This window comes from Bidens hawaiensis, unplaced genomic scaffold (genome assembly GCF_021521415.1).
Source record: "Bidens hawaiensis isolate Kalapana, Puna unplaced genomic scaffold, B.hawaiensis_p1.1 tig00007738_1, whole genome shotgun sequence".
In the NCBI taxonomy this organism is placed as follows: domain Eukaryota; kingdom Viridiplantae; phylum Streptophyta; class Magnoliopsida; order Asterales; family Asteraceae; genus Bidens; species Bidens hawaiensis.
The window spans coordinates 88851-111730 of record NW_027491537.1 but is presented as its reverse complement, the minus strand read 5'-3'; the positions used below and the strand labels follow the sequence as shown (position 1 = coordinate 111730).

Below are 22880 nucleotides of genomic sequence, written 5' to 3'. Positions count from 1 at the left end.
ATCTCGATCCCACATTATATGTGATTGACCATAGTTGATTGACAATTCCTTATTGGAATCATTTATTTCTTCTTGAGGGAATGTTATATTATTTATTCTTTCCTGATAGAAAGTTCTGTCAATCATTCCATCCTTAGGGTCAGTATCCTTTTCAGAGCCCTTTCTTTTTCGAGGATTTGTATCCTTTAAACCGATTGGCCTTCCACGTTTTAAACGTTTTTGGGATTCATAAGGTGTATTATTATTATTTTGCTTGCTTGGAATCTCAACTCGAGCTGGAGCATTAGCAGCTGGTATATGAGATTTAGTGACCATGTTTATATCGGTAAATGCATCAGGTAACTGATTTGCAATTTCTTGTAGATGTATTATTTTTTGAACCTCTGCCTCACTTTGTTTTGATCTTGGGTCTAGGTGTAACAATGATGGCACACACCATGATATATCTCTTTCTTGCCTTTTCATTTCTCCCCCTAATGCCGGGAATATTGTCTCGTTAAAATGGCAATCAGCAAAACGTGTTGTAAATACATTACCTGTTAAAGGTTCAAGGTATCTTATGATGGAAGATGTTTCATATCCAACATATATTCCCAACCTTCTTTGGGGACCCATTTTTGTGCGTTGTGGTGGTGCAATAGGAACATACACAGCACACCTAAAAATTCTAAGGTGAGAGATATTTGGCTCATTTCCGAAAACAAGTTGTGTGGGAGAGTATTTATGATTTTCACTTGGTCTCACACGAATTAATGACCCAGCATGCATAATTGCATGACCCCAAATTGAAACAGCGAGTTTTGTCCTCATTATTAATGATCTAGCTATTAGTTGTAGGCGTTTGATCAACGACCCGGCTAAGCCATTTTGTGTGTGTACATGAGCAACAGGGTGTTCTACAACAATCCCCAAAGACATGCAATAATCATCAAAAGCATGTGATGTAAATTCTCCCGCATTATCAAGCCTTACTCTGTTAATAGTATAATCGGTAAAATGTGCACGTAATTTGATAATTTGAGCAAGAAATTTTGCAAAAGCAACATTAAGAGTCGATAATAAAGAGATATTAGACCATTTGTTGGATTCGTCTATTAAGACCATGAAGTATCTAAATGGTCCGCATGGTGGATAAATTGGTCCACATATGTCACCTTGAATTCTTTCAAGAAACATTGGTATTTCTTTATCGACTTTTAATGGCGAAGGCCTTGTAATTAATTTGCCAAGAGAACAAGATGTGCATTGAGACATTTTATCTATTTTGTGGATCTTTTGACCTTTCAGTGGATGCCCATGTGTATTTTCAATGATCCTTTTCATCATTGTGGATCCTGGATGACCTAATCTGTCATGCCATAAGTTTATAATACCAGAATCGCAACAATTTTCTTTGACTGCCATATGTGCTTGAGTCACATTTATATATGTATAATGCAAACCAGAATGGAGCATTGGTGATTTCCGTCGTTTGAGTCAATTAAAAACCTAATTATTCTAAATAGTTAGAGCAAGTAGGGTATCGTATCACAAGGAGTATGTGGTCAATGTATTCGTGTAACAGATTTCTAATTACGAAGTGACTGGTTTTTAGCGCTGATCACACAAGCAATTAAAGTGAATTTAGAGAACTAACCAATGAACAAGTAAACGAATTTCAAACAGTTAACAAAGCAAATCACACCCAGGAATTCAAGTAAGCAACCAACAGTATCTCATGCAACCTAACCAATTAATTACTAACGATTAACTGAAAACTGATCAATCAGACAAAACCTTAGACATCAACAATTTTTCCCATATCTGATCTTTGCTTATGATATGCAAATATTTTTCATTATTAACAGTCCTTGACTGAGTATCATATCTGTTATGATATATGTTTTTGAAACTCAACAAATTTCTTGTTGATTTTGGGGAAAATAAAGCATTTTCTATTTTGAGCTTTGTACCATTTGGTAATGCTAAATTAGTTTTTCCCACTCCTTCTATCAAGTTTGTAGAACCTGATATTGTATTGATGATCCCTTTTGTTGGTTTCAGTTTATAAAAATATTTTTTAGATCAAAGTATAGTATGCGTGGCTCCACTATCCGCTATACATATATCTTCTTCATTTGTTTGATCTTGTGCTCCAGTGATTTTCATTTTAAATCTTGAAAGTATTAAGAAAAATAATAAGTGTATAACAAAGACATTATGATATTTTAATAAGAACTTTATTTAATTGAAAAACAAACATTACATGAAGGAAACTACATAACTAAATATAATGAGAAGCACACTTAATTATTGCATATAATTATTCTCGTCAAGCAATATTTATTTCAGAGATCCACGTCAAAGTCTGCAATGCTCAGATCAGCATTGAGATCATCAAAGTTATCAACATGGTTCACTTCTTTCTCTTTTCCTTTGATAGAGGCTTGGTACAGTTCACACAGATGTGGAGCTGTGCAACAAGCCTTTGCCCAGTGGTTTGTACTTCCACATAATATCTTTTTTTAAAATCAGATATGAATTTTTAGTATATCCATATTTTATAATATTTTTATATAAAATATTTGGTAAGTTTTAATTTAACGAGATGTTATAACTTGTTTAAGAGCTATATGGGTTTGGTAAGACTCATACTCATGAATTTAGATCAAATGTATGAGAAGTATCTGCGTTGGCTTGAGAGGATGTGAAAACCAACTAGAAAGTTTTTAAAGATTATATTTATATATATTTAAAACTAGAATATTGACCCGCGCGCTTTGCAGCGCGAACCAAGGAAAACCCGCCTGACCCAAAGCCAATTCGGCCAAAACCCAAGTTTGCCTGAACAAAAATAACACTTTTGTGAGTGCACCATTCGACCTCGACATACGTCGGTTTGACGCACGTGTTGTGGTAGTGTGTCATTGTTTTCGGACCTACCAACTTCATTCCATTGATACTCCACGACCTTGTTCCCATTTATTACCATAATTTTTATGAGAATTTTTGTGAGCAACATTTGCTTCTGGTATTGCTAATGAACCCGTGAGACGAGATTGATAATTTTTCATCAATAATTCATTATTTTTTTCTGCTACAAGGAAAAATGCATTTAGATCAGAGTATCTCCTAAAATTCTGCAATCGATAATGCGTTTGCAAGGTTATATTTAATGCATGAAATGTGGAGAAAGTTTTCTCCAACATATCTCCTTCAGTAACAGTTTGCCCACAAAATCGGAGCGTTGAGCATATTCTGAACAAAGCAGAGGTGTACTTATTTACTTTTTTAAAATCTTGGAACCTGAGATTGTGCCATTCATCTCTAGCAGTGGGAAGTAGAACTTCCTTTTGATGATCAAATCTGCTTTTTAAATCTTCCCATAAAATGCATGGATCCTCACAATTTGAATACTCAAATTGTTCAAATTGTAACATCTCATCAATGTGTTTGTGGAGGAAGACATCGGCTTTTGCCTTGTCTTGATCCTCACAATTATTTCCCACTGTTATCGTATTCAAAACACCCATTGATTTGAGATGTCGTTTGACATGTGCCGTCCATGATATATAATCATCTCCGGTGATATTGAGAGCTGGAAATTCAAGTTTTGCGATGTTTGCCATTTTATTACTTTCTTGATTAGGATATAAGCGGCTCGTGCTGATAACGTGTTATAATATTAGCTCTAACTATAACAAGCTTATTATAATAATATATGAACTTTGAAGTTAACAAGAGACAAGGGAATAAGAAATGTAAGAATTATTAATCTTACTAGGATGCATTTCTTCATCATACACACATGGTATTTATAATACCAAACCTACTGTTTATATATACTATTGGGGGGACAAAATTTCATTATTGGTTTGACAAAATTGAAAATGTGTCACACACAAAAAAGTGTTGGTGGTTTACAACACAACTTTATATTTCAAAAGTTATAAAATAAAAACAAAATATAAATGAAATTAATTATACTAATATAATATTAAAATAAAACTTAAATAGAGAAAAACAAACCCCTGTTGTATCAGCATCTTCCCCAACTCAACTGAAGCCATTGACGGAAGAATACTCCAGCCTCCGGCGTTGCTTGCAGGTATATATACGTACACATACATTACATATAATATTATTATTATTTCGCCTTCAATCTCTAACATTCTCTATAATCTGCTACAATCAATATTATTATTAATATTATTATAACCATAAATCCAATTTCCCCAATGCCTCCTCCTACTCATTTCACCAAACTCACCATCAACAACCCCTCAATCAAAACCCTAACCCTAAATCCACCCGGAGCCCCATCACCATCTCGGATCCACAAACTCATATCCACCCAACCCGACCCATTAGTAGCCAAAGAGATCTTCGATTTAGCCTCCAAATCACACCCTAACTTCCACCACTCCTACTCCACTTTCCAAACCCTAATTCTCAAGCTCGGCCGCTCCCGCCGCTTCACCTTAATGAATTCCGTCCTTTTATCCCTCAAATCCAACCCCCGGTACACCGTCAAACCATCTCTATTCACTCACATTATCCGCATCTACGCCGATGCACATTTGCCCGAAAACGCGTTGAAAATGTTCTACACGATGCTCGAGTTCAACGTGAAGCCACGGGCGAAACACCTTAATGTAATTCTCGAGACGTTGGTATCGGAAAGGGGGTACCTTCGACCCGCGTTTGAGTTGTTTAGGTCGGTGCGTCGGTACGATGTGTCGCCGAATGTGGAAACGTATAACATTTTGATGCGGGCGTTTTGTGGGAACGGGGATGTTAGTGTCGCGCAACAGCTGTTTGATGAAATGTGTGAGAGAGACGTTGTGGCGAATGTGGAGTCGTATAGGATTTTGATGCAGGGTTTGTGTAGGAAGAGTCAGGTGAATAAGGCGGTCGGGTTGTTGGAGGATATGTTCAATAAAGGGTTTGTGCCGGATTGTTTGATTTACACGACTGTGTTGAATAGTTTGTGTAGGAAGAAGAAGCTTCGGGAGGCGTATAAGGTTTTATGTAGGATGAAGGTGAAAGGGTGTAGTCCGGATATTGTGCATTACAATACGGTTATTTTGGGGTTTTGTAGGGAGAATCGGGCGCACGATGCTTGTAAGGTTCTTGAAGACATGGATTCGAATGGTTGTTTGCCTAATTTGGTGTCGTATCAGACTCTGGTTGGTGGTTTCTGTGGTCAAGGTTTGTATGATGAGGCTAAAGGTTATCTAGATTTAATGATGTCTAAAGGGTTTTCGCCTCATGTGTCGGTTTGGCATGTTTTGATCAACGGGTTGTGTGGTGTTGGGAAGGTTGATGAGGCGTGTTCGGTTTTGGAGGTGATGTTGAAAAGTGGAAAACCTCCGCATGTTAATACTTGGATGGAAGTGATTAGTAGGGTTTGTGAAGTGGAAGTTGGAAGATTGGAGGAAGTATTGAAGGTTGAGATAGCGCCTCATACGAGGATAATAGACGCGGGTGTCGATTTACAAGAGTATTTAATAAAAAAGGGTCGAGCGAATGCTTAATTCAAATCAAGAAGAGAAAAGGTTTGAACTTTTAAGGGTGTACATTTCAAGATGATGTTTTTACGAAGCCCGTCGTGTATTTGGAAGTTGGAAATTTGTGATTGGGATAATGTTGAAATAATTCAAGACTCGAGAGTCGAGTATAAGGTGTTGCAAGGAATTGACGGTAGAAGATAAAACTTTTGCAGGTGCTGATTCTTGGTACTTTTAACTGTGAATCTGTGATAGATGAGTTGTGCATTCTAACAAAACTTTCACACACCAAAGGACTTGTAGCCTAGCAAAGATCTTTATAATCGTTTTAACTAACGACATCAACTTATTATGAAAGTATTGCAGAAGATTTTATCAACAATTATATGTATGCTATGAAGAAATTGATAAACTGGCTTATGCTCGAACCTCAAATTTGACAGAAGAATGTCCGTTTTATCAGACAAACCAAGGCTTACTTGTAACTTAGTGGAGTTCATCAAGTGTCCGGTGGCGGGGTAGTGCTTATGGAAGTGGTGATAGGAAACGAAGAGCTCATTGCTAGACGATGGGATCTATGTTGATTGTTAATGGTGGTTCGGATGTGGTTCAGAAGTTCTTTTTGGTTCCTGGCCTTGTGTCAGGCATCTGTACGATATTTTAATTATTTTTAAGAGCATATATGATATTTTAAGTTCATAGATGTGATATTTTATAAGTTTGTAGGAATATATATGTGAAATTCTCTCTTAATTAAAAGGTGGTTTTGTAATGATGGCTCTAAGTGTAGTTAGCATTTTTTTCAAAATAACAGTAGTATATAAATATACAATTGAAAAGGTTAAAATTTTAAAAAGTAAACATGTATTGAAATTTGATAAATGGTTTCTTTTTGTTAGGTTTTTGTTTCAAAACATACTTTTTTCCCAAGTTAAGGTAATTTGTAAGTTCAAAGTTGACTCAGTTTAGCATACAATGTAACAACAAAGTATGCACTTAGTGGAAGAAAGGGTTTAAATAACGCATTGGAACTCGGCAATGGCTGGAGATAAAAAAAGAAACCAGGTTGGGAATCGAAACCGGTTTTAATCCCAACCAAAATCGTTTTGGAAATGAATTTGAGAGAACCCAGTTGGAACCTGGCCTGAACCAGTTTCAACACGAACAAGTTTGGCCATAAAACTGATATTGACCGAGTCTGACCAAACCAGAACCGGTATCAACCCAGACTAGTTTGAGCCTAGAATCCGATTTGTGCACCTTAAGCGATGACAACATTGAATGGAAGCGGCTACAATGTGGTAAAGTTCGCAGGTGTATTAGTTATTTAGGCAGACCTTTTTATTAACTCGATTAAGGTAGGCTTGTTAGGTTGGGTTATCGATTGTCTGCCCGATCACAAGTTGATTTGGTTCAAGTCTTAAAACTAATATATAGCAAACTAAGTAAGTTGCATAACCATTTGAAGTTTTGAACTACCGTACTCTAGAAAATGTTGGAAGTTATGTTGATCATCCAACATTTTTTTTTTCGAATGTAGCATGAACGAAACTCACATACATTTGAGCGACTCGCAAATTACTTGTTAATGGTTTGATGGCTCCATGTATATTATCCCTTAACAAAACAACAGCAAGAAAGAACAATAATAATCATGGACCAAGTATGAACGTTTATCACGAGTAGGTTCACAGATTCGATGCTATAATTGTCAAACATTAGTCCAAACATGCTCACTCAAAGAATATTGTCAAAAATTTGTTACCTTATTCAATAAGGTCACAAATTGTGAAGAGTATGCAATAAGTACTTATCTTCTTGAGGGCCATTAAAAAAAGGATCTTCTTCACGGGATTAAAACCCGATTTCATCAAGTCATATATGTTTGTAAACATTTTTTGTCAAACCCGTGTGATTTTGCAACATCACACATGAACATATGAAGATCAATACATGTATGGTACCTCACTACCTCTATGTCATAACTCCCTTCTATAATCAATAAACTTCAATCAAGGCTCAGGCTCAGGCCATTTTACAACTTCCCGAAGTTTTAACGTCCTGCCATAAAATTGCTGCAAAAGACACAGAAACAAAATATGATTAAGAAGGTGGGAAACATGGAGTTTTAAAACAAGAATAAAGGTCAAGTAGACTAAACTGTGCCATCTAAAGACATTGCAGCTTCAAGTTCTTCAGATGATGAAAACGAAAGAAAGCCGTACACGCGGTTCTTCCCACCTTTACGATCATGCAAAACCGTTGTGCTAATCACTTCACCAAACTGGCTAAAGTGATTCCTCAAATCCTCAGGTTTAACACTCCATGCAAGATTGCCAGCATAAAGTTTGTAAGGCGACTCAAATACCAGATTCTTATCAGGCCGGGAACTTGACATCGTGCTTCCGTATTTACTATTCATGTCAACTGAAAACCTGACTCGCATTTCACGCCCATCAGCATCCTTTTTGAAAATAAACAATTTCAGGTATATGTATTACAGAGTTGTAAAGAATAACAGCATCATGTAATTATTATAGATTTGAAAAACTTACAGAACCGTCTAGAGCAGCAATTGCAGCTTTGGCTTCACTGAGTGAGCTCATGGTTACATACCCGCATCCACGGCTTATTCCAGTCTCTGCGTTTCTTGAGACCTTAAATGACCGACAAAATAATGTATTAAAAAATCTAAAACAAATATTATGAGTGAAAAGAGTAATAGTATTACTCAATGAAAACCCGAAAGTCTAACTTTTACCTTCCTAGTTCCTATTAAAAGATGTGGATTTTTGATACGGAGTTTAGACCGGGCAGGATATTAAAAAATTTGGGTTATTGTTGTTAATTTATAAAGCATATAATAAAGATCTGTGACATCTGTCAGGTTCCACAAAACAAATGGATCACTTGAAAGTTCATCAATATTAATCTACAACGAGAATATTGTGTTGATGGTTTGAGCTGAAAAACGCTAAATTATGATAACTGCAATTTTGTACTTGAGAAGGTATTGTTTGAAACTTGGAATGAATTTTAAATTAAAAGGGTATTTGTATAAGGAAAAATTCCCAAAATGTTTCTTTTGAAGAGAGAGATTCAAGAATTGTCCCCAAAAACGATGGAATTCCGTGTATGTCCCTCCCAAACTCATCGCCGAAAACGTGTCTTTTAGGTGGGACGACAAGGTTTTTGTCCAACCAGAAGACGACATCTGTCACCAAAAAAGTTGGCCCGACGTGTCTGCCAAATATTTGGTCGGCCGCATAAATATTTATTCCCATATTTGGTCGGGAAGCATAAATTTTTAAATTTTTTGGTCGGGAAGCATAGATTTTTCAAATTTTTAGTCGGGCCGCCCCGTGTTTGTAGACAGGTGTCATCGTCTTGTTGGACGAAAAAACAAGAATCTCTTTTCCAAAAAGGGGCATTTTGGGAATTTTCCCTTCGTATAATTGTATATGCGGTAGGCCCGAGCGGGTACAATTAATTTCCTAAAATATTCATAACATGTCTGGTTGTGGCATTTCATCGAACACCATGTGGGCAACATTACAAAACCGAAAAACCAACAACAATTAAGTATAAGTACCTCAACAGACTGAACTGTGCCATGGGTTTTAAACTTATGAAGAAGGTCAGTGATATCACAGTTTCTGGGAAGATTACAAACATATAATTCAAATGGTTTAAAAGAGTTTCTGAAATCAGAATCCTCTTGCAAGCTGTTGTACCCATTTCCAGTAGTAGAATTATACTGTTGCTGCTGTTGCTGTTGTTGTTGACCATCAACAAGTGCTGAGACAGTGAAATGATGGGTTTCAATTGCAGGGTATTGGATTAAAGATGATGTTTTTGTGGTGTATGGGATACGAATTGAGGATATTAATGGATTGAATCTTGAGATTGAGGTTAAGCAGCAATAAGAATAAGTGGCCATTGATGGAAACCGGAAGAAGAGCTTCATCAAGTGACCCATCGGTTTATGGTATAAAACGTGAAGATGAACAATGTTTTAATTGGATTGAAGAGTTTGTTGGTTTAAACCGGTATTAAAAAAACGACAGTGCCATGTTTTAGCAGACAGTCTCATAATACTGGGCTCTAAATATCGGTTGTCTTTTTGAAATCCGGTTTAATCAGTCGGTATGTAATGGTTTTTAAAACATTGATGATGAATATTGGGATTATTTGGGACTTATTTCCACCTTTTTAGGGTATAAGAATTAGAATGACCAATAAATGAATAGTTAACTAAAATTGAAGAAATAACTGATGAAATCAAGCTTAAATTAACCGAATGTCAATTTTTTGTATCATCAGTTAATCGAAATTAACCATAACATCCATATTTTCATCTATATCTAACTCTATATCTTCATTTTATGTACTAATACTACACTTCAATTATACATGTATTTCATGTTTTTATGCTTTCGTTCATGTATTTATAAGCAAAAAATTTTAGCCAAGGTTTGGTTTTGGTTATTAACCAAACCAAAAGCTGACAAACTAACTAAATAAACCGAACAGATTAACCGAAAACCGTTTGGTTAATAAAATAAATTAACCGATGACTTCTATTTCAGTTTTGGCTTATGCTAATAACCAGGGCCAATCGTACACACCCGTATGGCCCATATGTAGCCTAAGTTAATTGACCTAAGATTTGTGTTTTTATCACCCTGGTGGCTTGGTAAAGAGGCGCAAATCCTAACCGGTTAACCGACCCGTAAAGAAAACCTATCCGAAATCAAAACCGGTTAATAAATGCTATTGAAGAAATCGGTTACTAACCGATGGTTTGGAACCGGTTACACACTTATGACAAGATATCTTACTCACAGACATTAAGGTACCTTACAGTGAGATGTATTAAAGGTTTATAAGGGTTTTTTTGTAGGACAAACAAAGCTAGTATTTATTTATTTATTTAATCTGCAAATTTCATTTAACAAAAACCAAAACCCTTCCTACCGAGACGGTAGTAGGGGTTGGTACCAAACACAAAACCGGAAACAATTACACAACCAAATATTCCTACTTATCCCAATCTAGATTGATACAATTTGCATTGTTTTTGATCTACAAGAAACTCAAAACCTTTATGTGTTTGATCCCTTAACTTACAACTTGTTCTAATCAATATCTTAGATCTGATCCAGATCTATACATTGATATTAAATATACGGATCTAACTCTTTTAATACCTTAGTTCGATTGTTATTAGTGTATATATTATCAATATAAGATTAACGTGAAGCTTGAGAGAGAGAGAGAATACTTTAAATATTTCTGAATAACATTAATTCTCTCAAAACTTCAACAATTTCATTCAATAAAAATGAAGAATTTCGAAATTTACCCAACTTGTTCTTCAACTCAAGAACCTCATTCTCAAGCTCAGTTATCTTAGAACGATGTTTCAAGATTTCCTGAAACTTTTGGTCATTAATGGTCATTTTCACAGATAACTCGGCTTTTGAGATCATGATTGCTTGTCGACAATGCTTCAATCTTTTCTCGAGATTTCATTTGAGACTCAAGAGATTGTCGATAAGTGTCCTTAAGAGAAGCAATTTCTCTTATAAGATTATCATTTTGATTTTTCAAAGCTTCTAACTTAGAGTTGTTAGATTCACAATCAACACATGATGTTTTAACAAATGAAGTAGAAGAAATAGAATTACTAACCTCATTGATCTTAACCATGCAAGCAAACATTGAGTCAGAAGACTTGTCGCAAGAATCGTCAGAATCAGATCCAGAATCATTATCTGAAGACATCACACTAGCAGTAGCATCTTGACAATCTTCAGGTAACCCAAACATAGCTAAATTTGCTTGAACATCATTGCATAGTAGCCGTTGTGACCAATCAGTCCCGTCTGCTAACATTGCTTGTGTTGTTGAAGAAGATGGTTTCTTTTCAGCATCACTTCCCCGTGGTGAAGAAGCATTTTGACTTTGACCACGAGATCCAGTGTATTCTTTTCTTGGTTTGTCACATTCCTTTGCGAAATGCCCGAATTCTTGACAATTATAACATTTCACCTTCAATTTATCAAAACCCAACTTCTTGTTTAATGCTGGAAGATCTTTTCCAGTTCTCTGCATAAATCTTTTAACTTTACGAACGATCATGGCCATATTCCATTTCAAATCCATGATCTCTAGATCATCCGGATCTATCTGATCATAATTCTCATCTGTTAACTCACTCGTGGCAATTTTACTACTCACCAAGTTTTCATATGAGGACATAAATGCCGTCAGAAAAGCAAAGTTTTGCTCAGCTTCCTTCATATTCACACTAGGTGGTGTAGCAAATGGATTGGTACTAGCAGAACTTCCAGAACCACCTGAATTACCAGCAGAATAGAAACAAACTTTTGAATCATTAAATATAGCAGATTCTTTTTCACTTGCGGCATGAGTAAGAAAAGCAGTGATAGGTGAGATTGTTGAACTCAGAGGCATACTTCCACCATAGAAAGCCGGATCTTGATTTTCTTTGGAAGATTTTTGACACTTAAGATCATATTCTCTAGCTTCGATCTTTTGTAGAAATTCAAGTGTTGTCAAATCTTCATTCAGAAAATAATCATTCTCTTTCAAAACCATGAGAAATGTTGAATAGGAACTAGGAAGCACACTCTTGATAGTGTCAATTTTATCTCTTTAGAAATATCCATTTTCATTTTATCCATTTCAGCAATTAAGTGACTAAATCTTGTAGTCATCTCCTCAACTGTTTCTCCTTTCAATAAGTTAAAGTTTCGAAATTGAAACTTGAGCATCACTTTCTTACTCTCAGCTGTGTTTCCCATGCTTTTCGTACGCAGATGTTGAAATAAAGATGCACATCTCTTGATACTTCCAACTTGATGAAAAATATTCTCTGGTAAAGCCATAGTCAAAGTAGAATATGCTTTTATCTCGATTTCTGAAGCTTTCTTCTCTTCTTGTGAGTATTGAGAAACAGCTTTAGGAGTATACCCAATAGTATCATCACCAATCATTGGTGCAACATAAACCTCATCAAGACAATAAGAACAGTCAGGATGAACAGATCCCAAATGTGCACGAAACCGAGGTTCCCATTTGGCAAAGTCACTGAACTTCATCAATCTTGGACATTTAGAATGTGAACCTATCTCGGTATCAAGTTGCAACATCTGTTGCATCAACATATTTTGAGACGCCAATGCATACATACCAGCCATATTTGAAAATAAACAAGTAATAAAATATCTTAACGAATCAGTGAACAGTAGTAGCGAACTGTGAACAGTTGTAGCGAACTGTGAATAGTGTAGCGAATTGAGTATTAACGAATCAAATCTTAACGAATGAGGTGAGAGTGTTAGCGAATCAAAAGTCAACCTAGCGAGTCAACTTTAACGAATCACAAATAAGTTTAACGAATCACCCAAATGACTAAACAGATAACGAATGTGATGAAAGTTTAACGAATCACAAGTCAACTTAGCGAATTGACCAAATGAATTGACCAAGTCAACTTAACGAATTGATCACACGAATTGACGAATTGATCACACGAATTGACCAAGTCAACTTAACGAATTACTAAGGATAGCTTAGCGAATTAAGATAACGAATTAGTTACAGTGTATTAGCGAATCACACTATAACGAATTATACTATAACGAATCAGGTTGTTACAACCGTTTGTAACAAACTTGATTCCTTTCTGCCACGTGGCAAAAAGTTGTTATAGCACAAATTCCAAGACAAACACGTGTCAAACAAATCAGTTATCTAGTTAACGAACTAGATAACACGAATTAATTAACTCACACGAATCAGTTAGCGAACTGATTAGCGAATGGCAAGAACTGATAGCGAATCAGATTAAAGATATAGCGAATCGCCTGGAACTTTATAGCGAATTGCATTCATCTTCAAACCTTCAAACATTCAAGAACAATTTTCCAGAAATATGAAGATCAAACCCAGAAACTAATCAATTCCAGATCTGTAATACACACTCAATTCTTAACCAAAACTAACAAATAACATACCAAACTCTTCGTAATCACAACACGATTTCAACTCAACATATCTCGTAACCGATTATCACACTATAAGAACCAATTTCAACCAAAATCACTCCCCTGTTTACGGACTTAAACCGAAAACCCAATACACATCACAAATCCAATTCACACTCCAATTCCTCACAATTGAACATCAATAATACCTTAACTAAATCAGATCCACTCTAATCCATCCAGAATCAATCCAAATCAACTCGAATTGATTCAAAATCAAACTAAACAGAAAATAAACACAAAAATTATAATAATAACAATCAAACCAAGCTAATCGAGCCCCGAAAGCTCTGATACCAATTGTTTGATCCCTTAACTTACAACTTGTTCTAATCAATATCTTAGATCTGATCCAGATCTATACATTGATATTAAATATACGGATCTAACTCTTTTAATACCTTAGTTCGATTGTTATTAGTGTATATATTATCAATATAAGATTAACGTGAAGCTTGAGAGAGAGAGAGAATACTTTAAATATTTCTGAATAACATTAATTCTCTCAAAACTTCAACACTTTACAAGTGAACAGTGGTTCACTATTTATAGAAGACGATCTGGTTCGCTAACATCCCCTAGCGAACCAACTTCCCCTTCGTTAAATAACTTAACTTAACGAACCACCCCCTGATTCGTTAACATCCCCTAACGAATCAGGAGGAAATACATTATAAAGTCCTAGTTCGCTAACATCCCTAGCGAACTAGACTTAACCTTAACGAACTAGTCTTAGTTCGCTAACATTCCTAGCGAACTAGACTCAATCATAACGAATTAGATAAATAAACATTAAATATTACATTAAAATAATCAAATAAACATTAAGGATAATTACAAAGACTCGAGACGCAAAACCGTGCACTAACATTATGCCTCCAAGCACTTTATCAATCTTCACCGGCTTGTTTTCGACAATGAACTCATTTCAGAAAAGGCCACCAAAACAATGGAGTGAACCATTTTTCTTTTATGCCCCGCCTCCGAAATTTGTATAAAAGCCTCATAACAATTTTAGAACTTTTTTAACAAAAAGGTTGAGTATTGCACCACCTTCTAACTCTTTGCCACACCACAATCACGATATATCAAGATGTAAAAATATGGCCCACCAAATCCCCGACGCTAAACAATTACTACAAACAAAATATTTTTCTTTTTATTAAATTATCGCCTGTTAGTAGACGGTTACTTTTTTATTATCGGAATTGCAGTTTTGAGAATATAAAGATTGCTATGGTGTATGTTCTTGAGCTTATGTGACATTGCAGTGTGGACATCAACATACAATCTGTTCTAACAATAATAATTTACAGATTTTAAGTTTAATGCTTTCTTGTCACATCTGTGAAATGTTCTCACTGAGAACAGATGTCACAGTAAAAGGCTTGGTTAAACCGATTTTACTAACTATGGTTGTTTCGAGGACCGAACTAAATATTTGTGAACGTGACGTGCTATTCTTGTCAGATAAATCGGCTGCGTTGGAACCCAATCCGGATCCATTGATGGTCAAAAGATAAGCTCCTTAAACGAACCGAATTATTGAGATCGTCGGACCCGAACTGGAAATGCAGGATTCATTTCACAAAATTCAAGTTCATTTCTTTAAAGTTTATATTTCTTCAATTAAATCTAAACAACCGAACAATTTTACTAAAAGAAAATCTTTCAACATAATATCATAACAAAACCTCTAAATATCACAAAAGATAATACATGTACTGTAAAAAAAGTCAAATAGATTATATTCCACAAAAGTACCTCGACCCGTTAATCAAGTCAGGCGGTGGAGCTCCAGCTTGAAACCCACTCGGTTATCGCAGTTACATTCCTGCTCATGTCATCAACAGTGTCACTTTTCATTTCCACCACAATCTCCTCTCGGTAACTCTCTTTCGCTTCCTCCAGCAACTCTTGAAAAATTTCACATTCAATGTTGTTAGTAAGCTTTGCGCCCGAGTAACCCCTGCATAAACCAAACGGTTTTTATCATTAAAAAACTCAACATATTCCAGCACAGCTTTATCAAGATGAACCGAACTGGAGTTTTTAAAGGTACACACCGTTTGCTCAAACGGTCATAAAGGACAGGGGTTTCTGTTCGGAGCACGATCACACGGTCAAACCACCGTTCTGGAAAGAAATCACACCCGTGATAGTCCACAATGTTCCCTCCTCCTTCCATTATATCCTCAAGCTCATCACAAACCTGCAAACGATATATACATGTATGTCGTTCTTAGGCGTTTGGGAATTGGGAATGCTTACCGAAACCGCATACTCCTAACTAAAATTTATTACTACATAGAATATAAATTGAGTGAGTTTCCTTTGTAAATTATCCTCATTGTATTATATTTAGGTTTTCTTTTTAATTATACTCGTTGGGTGTGCATGAAAGCCAAAACAAAAAAACCTATCTGAAACTGTGATAACCGAATCGAAACAACAACCAACAGTTTGGCTTTATGTTTTCGAAAAACAAAACTTCGGTTTTGTTTAGGTTTTGCATGAAACTAAAACCGGAAAAACCAAACCGAACCAAAGTTGTAGATTTTTATGATTTTATTTTACACATTAAGTAATGTATGTACAATAATTTAATATACAAATTTACCCAAATAATTTTACTCAAAATATATAACAATCAATTAGTTATTAACTAACAAAAAAATTTAGGCCAAAATTCATTATTTTGGTTTTTCGGCTCTAAATTATTAAGCCCAAATACCAAAACAAAAAAAAAACCGAACCCAAACACAAACACAAACACAAAAGGCAAAGAAACTGAAAGAGAAAGACCCTAAACCAAACAGTTTTCAAAAACTTAAAACCAAAAACCGAAACTGAAACCGAACCCAAAAACAAAAACTGAACGGTTTTCAAAAACTGACATTTTGACTTTCGGCTCGAATTTACAATCCAAACACCCTCCTCCATATTAATAATACATAATATGTGAGAGTTTTCATTATTCTACAATTATTATTAATTAATGTAAAGATAATTACAATAAACCCTAAAAGATATATGATAACAAAATCAACAAGTAAAATTAACAAAAACATCAATTAAGCATACAAAAATGATAATGAATTAAGAAAGAGAGAGTATATAAATATAAATAAATAAAGAAATTACGAGATCTTCATTGATGACGTGGCACTGAAGGTCATCATCCCAGCCATCGTGCAACTCCTTATCCTTAACAAGGTCTCCTATATTAATATGTTTCAATTGAGTTGCCTCTGCCAAAGCAGACGCCGTCGTGGTCTTCCCGGTACCTGGTGTTCCGGTCACCAGTATGTTCGGCTTAATTCTTTTTATTTTTATTTTTATTTTTACTATTTATATGGAAGAAGAACATATTTTGACTTTATGAAATGACCCCCCGGAATTACGTTACAGGTACAAATGTCACCTCTTAGTTTCACACTTGTCATTGTATATCCCACCGATAGCAAAGTTGTAGTAGGGTCTGAGAATGAGAAGGGTAAAATGTAGACAGTCTTACCTCTACCCCGTAGAAATAGAGAGACTGCTTCCCCCGGTTCGATAATAGTTTTGCGTCAAGTCTTGGACATGAGGCACATAACATTCAACCATCGGAACACCGGCAGATTGGTGCATGTACCCTTGTCTTCCGACACTTTTAACGTTATTTTCACGATAACGTCAAAGTTAGTGCACTTTCACTTTTGTTTGTTGTATAATCATAATCATGTAAGAAAAGTTGTCATCAATTAGTGAAATCTTTATGTTTGTTGTATGTTAGTTGTATAATCGTGTAAGAAAAGTTGATTTTTTGTGTTGATTTAAAATGTCTTGAATAATAATATGATGATTACTAATAGATCCATGTGTGTGTTGTTATTTGTGTATACAATAATTACTACAAAACTTATTGTGTTTGTGTGGTGTGAGATGATGGACTGGATGGGTGGATGAAACGGAATGGTGAATAGAATTGACAAGAATTATTACCATTTCATTACTTGTTTTGATTACCCCGTGTAAATCAAATGAATATTTGTTTTGTGTTGTTTGGTAGCTAGGAAAAGACGAAGGAATGAAATACAAATGTGGTGTTGTTTTGGCTTCAAAAAACCCTCCCACCATTGTGTACACAACAATCTATGAAGAGGAAGATGAGGCCAAAACATGAATCAACCAATAGAGAATAAGATGGGGGCGTTCCCCCTACCCCACACCAACACTGCACATGGTCTAACCAATACACATATGCCATCTCACATTTCTATCCTCTCACATCTTCAGGGTTCTAGCCCTCTAGCTCAACCCACTTCTAATTGTAAAACACGGTTTTCATCTCCCAACCTTCTACTCCCTTCACGGGTGGTGCCGCAAGTCCCCCCTAAGAATATTATTCAACCTCTAGAAACTCAAAAATTACTTCATATATGGGCTTAGAGGTGCACAAAAGAACCGGTTCCGGACCCGACCCTACCGTGCCCGCGGGTATGGACCAGGTTTTGGTTTTCCCCTGAGAACTGTACCCGGACCCGATGGAACCGGTTCCGCCAATACCCGGTCAAAACCCGATCATACCCTACCCGAAACCCCAAAAAAACCCGATAGAACCGGTCAAATACCCGACTATACCCGGACCCGGTTTTGACTTTTATTGACCATACCCGGTTCTGGTTCCTGAGAAGACCCAATTTTGTGCACCTCTATATGGGCTAAAACAAGTTGGTAGTATTTCTATAAACTCAATATCTTTTATGTTCATAGCCAACAGAAAATTTGCCTATTACACAAACACAGTACCATTAATACTATGAAGTATGAACTAACAATATAGTTTTTACAAACAGATTTAACAAATGAACAAATCATCAATTTTAAAACAAGTTGTCCCTACTAAAAAGGTAAAAAGATTATGAGCCATTCACTCGTTGTACCACCTCTGAGGTTAGTTGATAACAAACACATGCTGCAAATCATATCCCTTCAAGACTAAGTGGTGCTATTTTTCTCTAACCACTTACATTTATTTTCATAGTTCAATCATAGATTCTAACACTCTTTTAACACAAATATAAAACCAAACACAACAATATGACTTTTTAAAAACTTTTTGTCTGTTTACATTTTCCTATATATTATCATCATCGTACAGATCTTTCTCGCCTTTACTTTCATCATGCTCATGTTCCACATACTCGGGGGATGCTGCCTTTTCACTACCGCCGCCATCATCGGTTACATTGCTGTTTGTTTCAGTACCGTTAACTTCTGATTGCATGCTGTCCATCATGCCCGACAAAGCCAGACGTGGGTCCCACTCAAGAACGTCATCAATAATGTTGGAAACCCGCCTCTGATACCTGCACCACACAAATAGATAATGTTACAATGAAAATTTCTGCAAAGAATATATTGGAACAATTATAATTGTTTTTAGAAAACTGATAATAATAATAATAATAATAATAATAATAATAATAATAATAAAAATAATAATTACCTGGCCCTAGCAGCCTCATCAGGGGCATGATGCCTCAACAGTAGTATGGCAAGAACAGCCACAATTGCATAAAACAGCCGTGCTGTTAACTTAGGTTTCTCCTCCTCGTCTTTTTTGGGCCAGAAACGGAAAAGTTCCCCGAGTGTTGCTTCCTCAGCAAGTATGTTCGGGAAGATCCAGATGCGTTTACCAAACAAAACATACGATGCACCAAATATCAGAGCTCTAACTGTCAACATAAAAATATATATTTACAAAAAGCATTTTAGCATTAACAGTATAAGTCAACAAATTTATGGAAAATAATAATAATGAACTTACCCAAAAGCAGGCAAAGGATAAGTAGGAGTACACCAGCACATGAGTAGAGTATGAGAAGCTTTGCCTGATGAGGATACACTGGAAACAAGCAGATTGCAAGAGTCAAAACGGGCCACGATAATGATAAAAGTGTTTGCCAGAGTGGACGCTTGTTTACAAAAGTCCATGCAAAAAACGCATCATTATCAGAAAACGTCTGCTCCTGTAAACATAAACCAAAAGGTAAACATCAAAACCAAATCATTTTTCAATAATATGTTCATCTTCAAAATTTGAGCTTTAGGCTTGTAAATGAACCAAACAGACAATCGAACACAAACAATTAAACGAACATGGTTGCTTATTCGTGTTCGTTCGTCAAGAAAATGAACATGTTTGTGTTCATTTATGCAGTATAAACGAACGGTTCACGAACATAAACAAACTAACATATCGAAACATAGATGAACGAACAAAACTGCGCTAAAACCAGTTAGAAGTAATGTGAAGAACAATGTGTTGGGCCTAAAAAGTTATTAAAACTAGACAAAAATGTGATAGGCCAATGAACTTTAAAATAATATAGTAACGAACTTAAACAAACGTAAACTAACGAACATAAATCAGCATGAACGGACGAACACCAACAAATTTAAAAGAGACAAAGTTCACAAATATAAATGAATGAATGAGCCATGTGTTTGGGTTTGTTCATTTAAATAAATAAACAAAAATTTTGTGTTTGTATTTGTTCATTACGGTTCACTGAACTTTCAATTCGCTTACAAGCCTAGACGTGAGCAATCCAATGAGAGCAAACACAGCAATTTAATTCAAGAATTATTAAACGTATGTACGAGAACAAGATATGAAAACTTACATGATAAATCTCTAAATGAGCGGGCCATGTTGACAATTTTCTCTTTCCAGGACGTACAGTTTTGACCACACGGTCACAGCGGACTAAAAGATTCTTTTTCAGAAGCGCGTCGACAATATCTTCTACTTCTAGATTCCTACTTGATTCTAAGATGTCTTTGAGCTCTGGATGGTTTTTCAAGAAACTAACAAAATCCTTTCCCCTAAAGTACTCAACACGGGTTTCCTGTAACACAGCCCACCTGGAAACCAAATCTTTATGATCTCTCACTTTCTCTGCAAATAACTGGAATACATCTTTCTTGTTCCCTTGTTTCTGGATTCGGAGAAAAAATAAACCCCAGTTAATTAAACAATTGGTATTTATAAAGTACCTCTGTCAAGATCTTATTGTCAAACCAAATCACAGAAACATAAATGAAAAGCAAAGACTTAAAACAGTTGCAACATCTACCATCCACAAACTGCATTCCAATTTACAAGTAGAACATATTTCAAAATCACCTCAATTATTAAAACTTTCTTAAAGGGAAACAAACTTTGGAGTCAGGATAATTTTTAGAAAAGATGTCATGTTCCCCTAAGAAACAACTAAAAAAGAGGACTCCAAAACAATACTTTTAGTTCAAGTTCGAAACGCATTCCTGTGGCAAACAATTTTCCTATCTTTACCAGTTTACCCAACTAATGGACACTAACATTTAAAAACAAGATGTATCAAACATCAAGATTAAAACGCGAAATCTAAAGACTAACGCAACAGGACATTTCCTTTTGAAATCAAACTCACACCTTATATTACTTGTGAGAATGTATTTTGTAATCCACTTGATAAGAAAGATGTACTAGTGACAAAAATTTCATCGCTATAAAAAAGAATACAGAGCAAGAAACAGGCAAGTGTTAATTTGACAAAAGAACGATAACAGTCAAGTCCAAAAAAAGACTTAGTGGCGTTTCTGAAATTAACTAAATCCCATCAATCACAACAATGTGGATAATAAAAAGAATATACAATAACTAAATTACACTGCAGCAATATCCTCCAAATTACATATGCAAGCAGCAAGCATAAAATAAAGTATGTATATTGTAACATAATGTTTTCAAATCTAAAATCCAATGCATCTATAACGAAGTCTCCCTTCTTCCGTTGAGAAAATCACACCATAGACCAAATATATCTAATATATGTACTCTCTCAAAGAAACATAAATACAACAAAAAAGAACCCTCTATCCTTATATAAATCAAGCAAACATAAACTACATCACAGTTAGCATATGAGCTTCTCCCTAATTAAGAGCATCCCAAATGCTACCCAACTTCACAGTCAAAATCAATGAATGCATCAATAAAAAAGGAACATATCAACACAACATCAGGCCTAACTTTGATCCACTTTCTCCTTTCCATTTCGTCTATTCTATCCCAAACATAAAACTTATACGACGCAGTTAAAGGTAAAAGAAATAACAATCCTAATGTCACATAATTAACCACTTGATGTTAAATTATGGTGTAATACATGCAGAATCAACAACTCCAATAGCCTAAAAACCATACAACACCAAAAATTGTAGAAAAGTTTATAAATTAACAATAAACAACAGCATTCAAGCCACAAAAACTTACAAACAAAAACATCAATAACAATTAGAGACAAAATATCCTCTCTCTTAAAACCCTAACCAATTACCAATCCATCGAAAATCGGCAAAATTTCACATAATATGCGTTTTCTCAACAATCTAATAACAGATGCACAATTTACACAAATTGCACAAATTAACTACACTCCACAACTTGCATCAAAATTACACAAAATTCTACACATACTGAATCAATTACAAAACATGATCGCACCGTAACGGTACGAAATTATGAAATTAACATACGAATTTCAACACAGATCTAACAAAAGGCGATTAATAAGAATTGCAAAACAATAATGTGAATCGATAATAAAAGGATCTGAAAATGAGTTAGTAATAATAATAATAGTAAATAATAATAATAATAATAATACCCCAGGCGGAGTATCAGTGTTGGGATCTCGAGTGGCGGCGTTGGTTTTGACGGCGGCGGAGGATCGCCGGGCACGCTTCTTATCGGCTCCGGCTTTCTTCATTCTTTTTCCGTTCCGTTAGGGTTTTCAGGTTTTGGTTTCGCCGGTATCGTAATGTAGAGAGAAATAAAAACACTACTTTCTTTCTGTAAGTAGGGTGTTTTACAAGGCATAGTAACGTATAATAATATTATTATTATTATTGTAGTTATTATATTATATGTGTAATTAAATCTTCGTTTTTTTCCTGATAAATATTAATAAATTATTCTAAGAGGAAGTGGGTATGGATGAACATACAAATAATAAGTGTAATAAGTTTTAAACTAGAGTAATTATATTATAGAAAGTAAAATAGAGTGATAATAATTACTCTAGTTCAAAAGTTAACAATAATTACTCTAATCTTAACATAATTACTATAGTTATTTGTACAAGGGGTGTTTAAAAAATCCAAATCCGAATTATTCGGGTTCGGATAGTGATTTTGAAAATTTTTGGATAGTTCGGAAATACTATCTGAAATATTTTTTTAATTATTAAACAATAAATATTATTTATAAATTTCAGATAAT

At 35.2% G+C, this 22880-nt stretch overlaps 4 protein-coding genes across 4 annotated transcripts; 1 reads left to right on the top strand and 3 right to left on the bottom strand.

Moving 5' to 3' along the window:
* Nucleotides 1-4217: 4217 nt before the first annotated feature.
* LOC143635887 (uncharacterized) lies at nucleotides 4218-5744 on the top strand. Its single transcript, XM_077103607.1, has one exon. The coding sequence runs from the start codon at nucleotides 4218-4220 to the stop codon at nucleotides 5514-5516; it is 1299 nt and encodes a 432-aa protein (XP_076959722.1). The 3' UTR covers nucleotides 5517-5744.
* Nucleotides 5745-7163: 1419 nt separating this feature from the next.
* Nucleotides 7164-9462, bottom strand: LOC143635908 (28 kDa ribonucleoprotein, chloroplastic-like). The gene is made up of 4 exons (XM_077103621.1): nucleotides 9082-9462; nucleotides 8045-8146; nucleotides 7651-7953; nucleotides 7164-7564 (listed from the first exon to the last, which is right to left on the bottom strand). Exons 1-4 carry the CDS (start codon nucleotides 9454-9456, stop codon nucleotides 7502-7504), a joined length of 843 nt encoding a protein of 280 aa, XP_076959736.1. The 5' UTR covers nucleotides 9457-9462; the 3' UTR covers nucleotides 7164-7501.
* A 5692-nt stretch (nucleotides 9463-15154) lies between these two features.
* LOC143635907 (adenylate kinase isoenzyme 6 homolog) lies at nucleotides 15155-16888 on the bottom strand. Its single transcript, XM_077103620.1, has 3 exons — nucleotides 16709-16888; nucleotides 15631-15776; nucleotides 15155-15533 (listed from the first exon to the last, which is right to left on the bottom strand). Exons 2-3 carry the CDS (start codon nucleotides 15750-15752, stop codon nucleotides 15347-15349), a joined length of 309 nt encoding a protein of 102 aa, XP_076959735.1. The 5' UTR covers nucleotides 15753-15776; nucleotides 16709-16888; the 3' UTR covers nucleotides 15155-15346.
* Nucleotides 16889-18466: 1578 nt separating this feature from the next.
* On the bottom strand, nucleotides 18467-22452 carry LOC143635916 (translocation protein SEC62-like). The gene is made up of 5 exons (XM_077103628.1): nucleotides 22267-22452; nucleotides 20239-20553; nucleotides 19380-19581; nucleotides 19059-19287; nucleotides 18467-18918 (listed from the first exon to the last, which is right to left on the bottom strand). The coding sequence occupies exons 1-5, from the start codon at nucleotides 22366-22368 to the stop codon at nucleotides 18687-18689; spliced, it is 1080 nt and encodes a 359-aa protein (XP_076959743.1). The 5' UTR covers nucleotides 22369-22452; the 3' UTR covers nucleotides 18467-18686.
* Nucleotides 22453-22880: the final 428 nt, after the last annotated feature.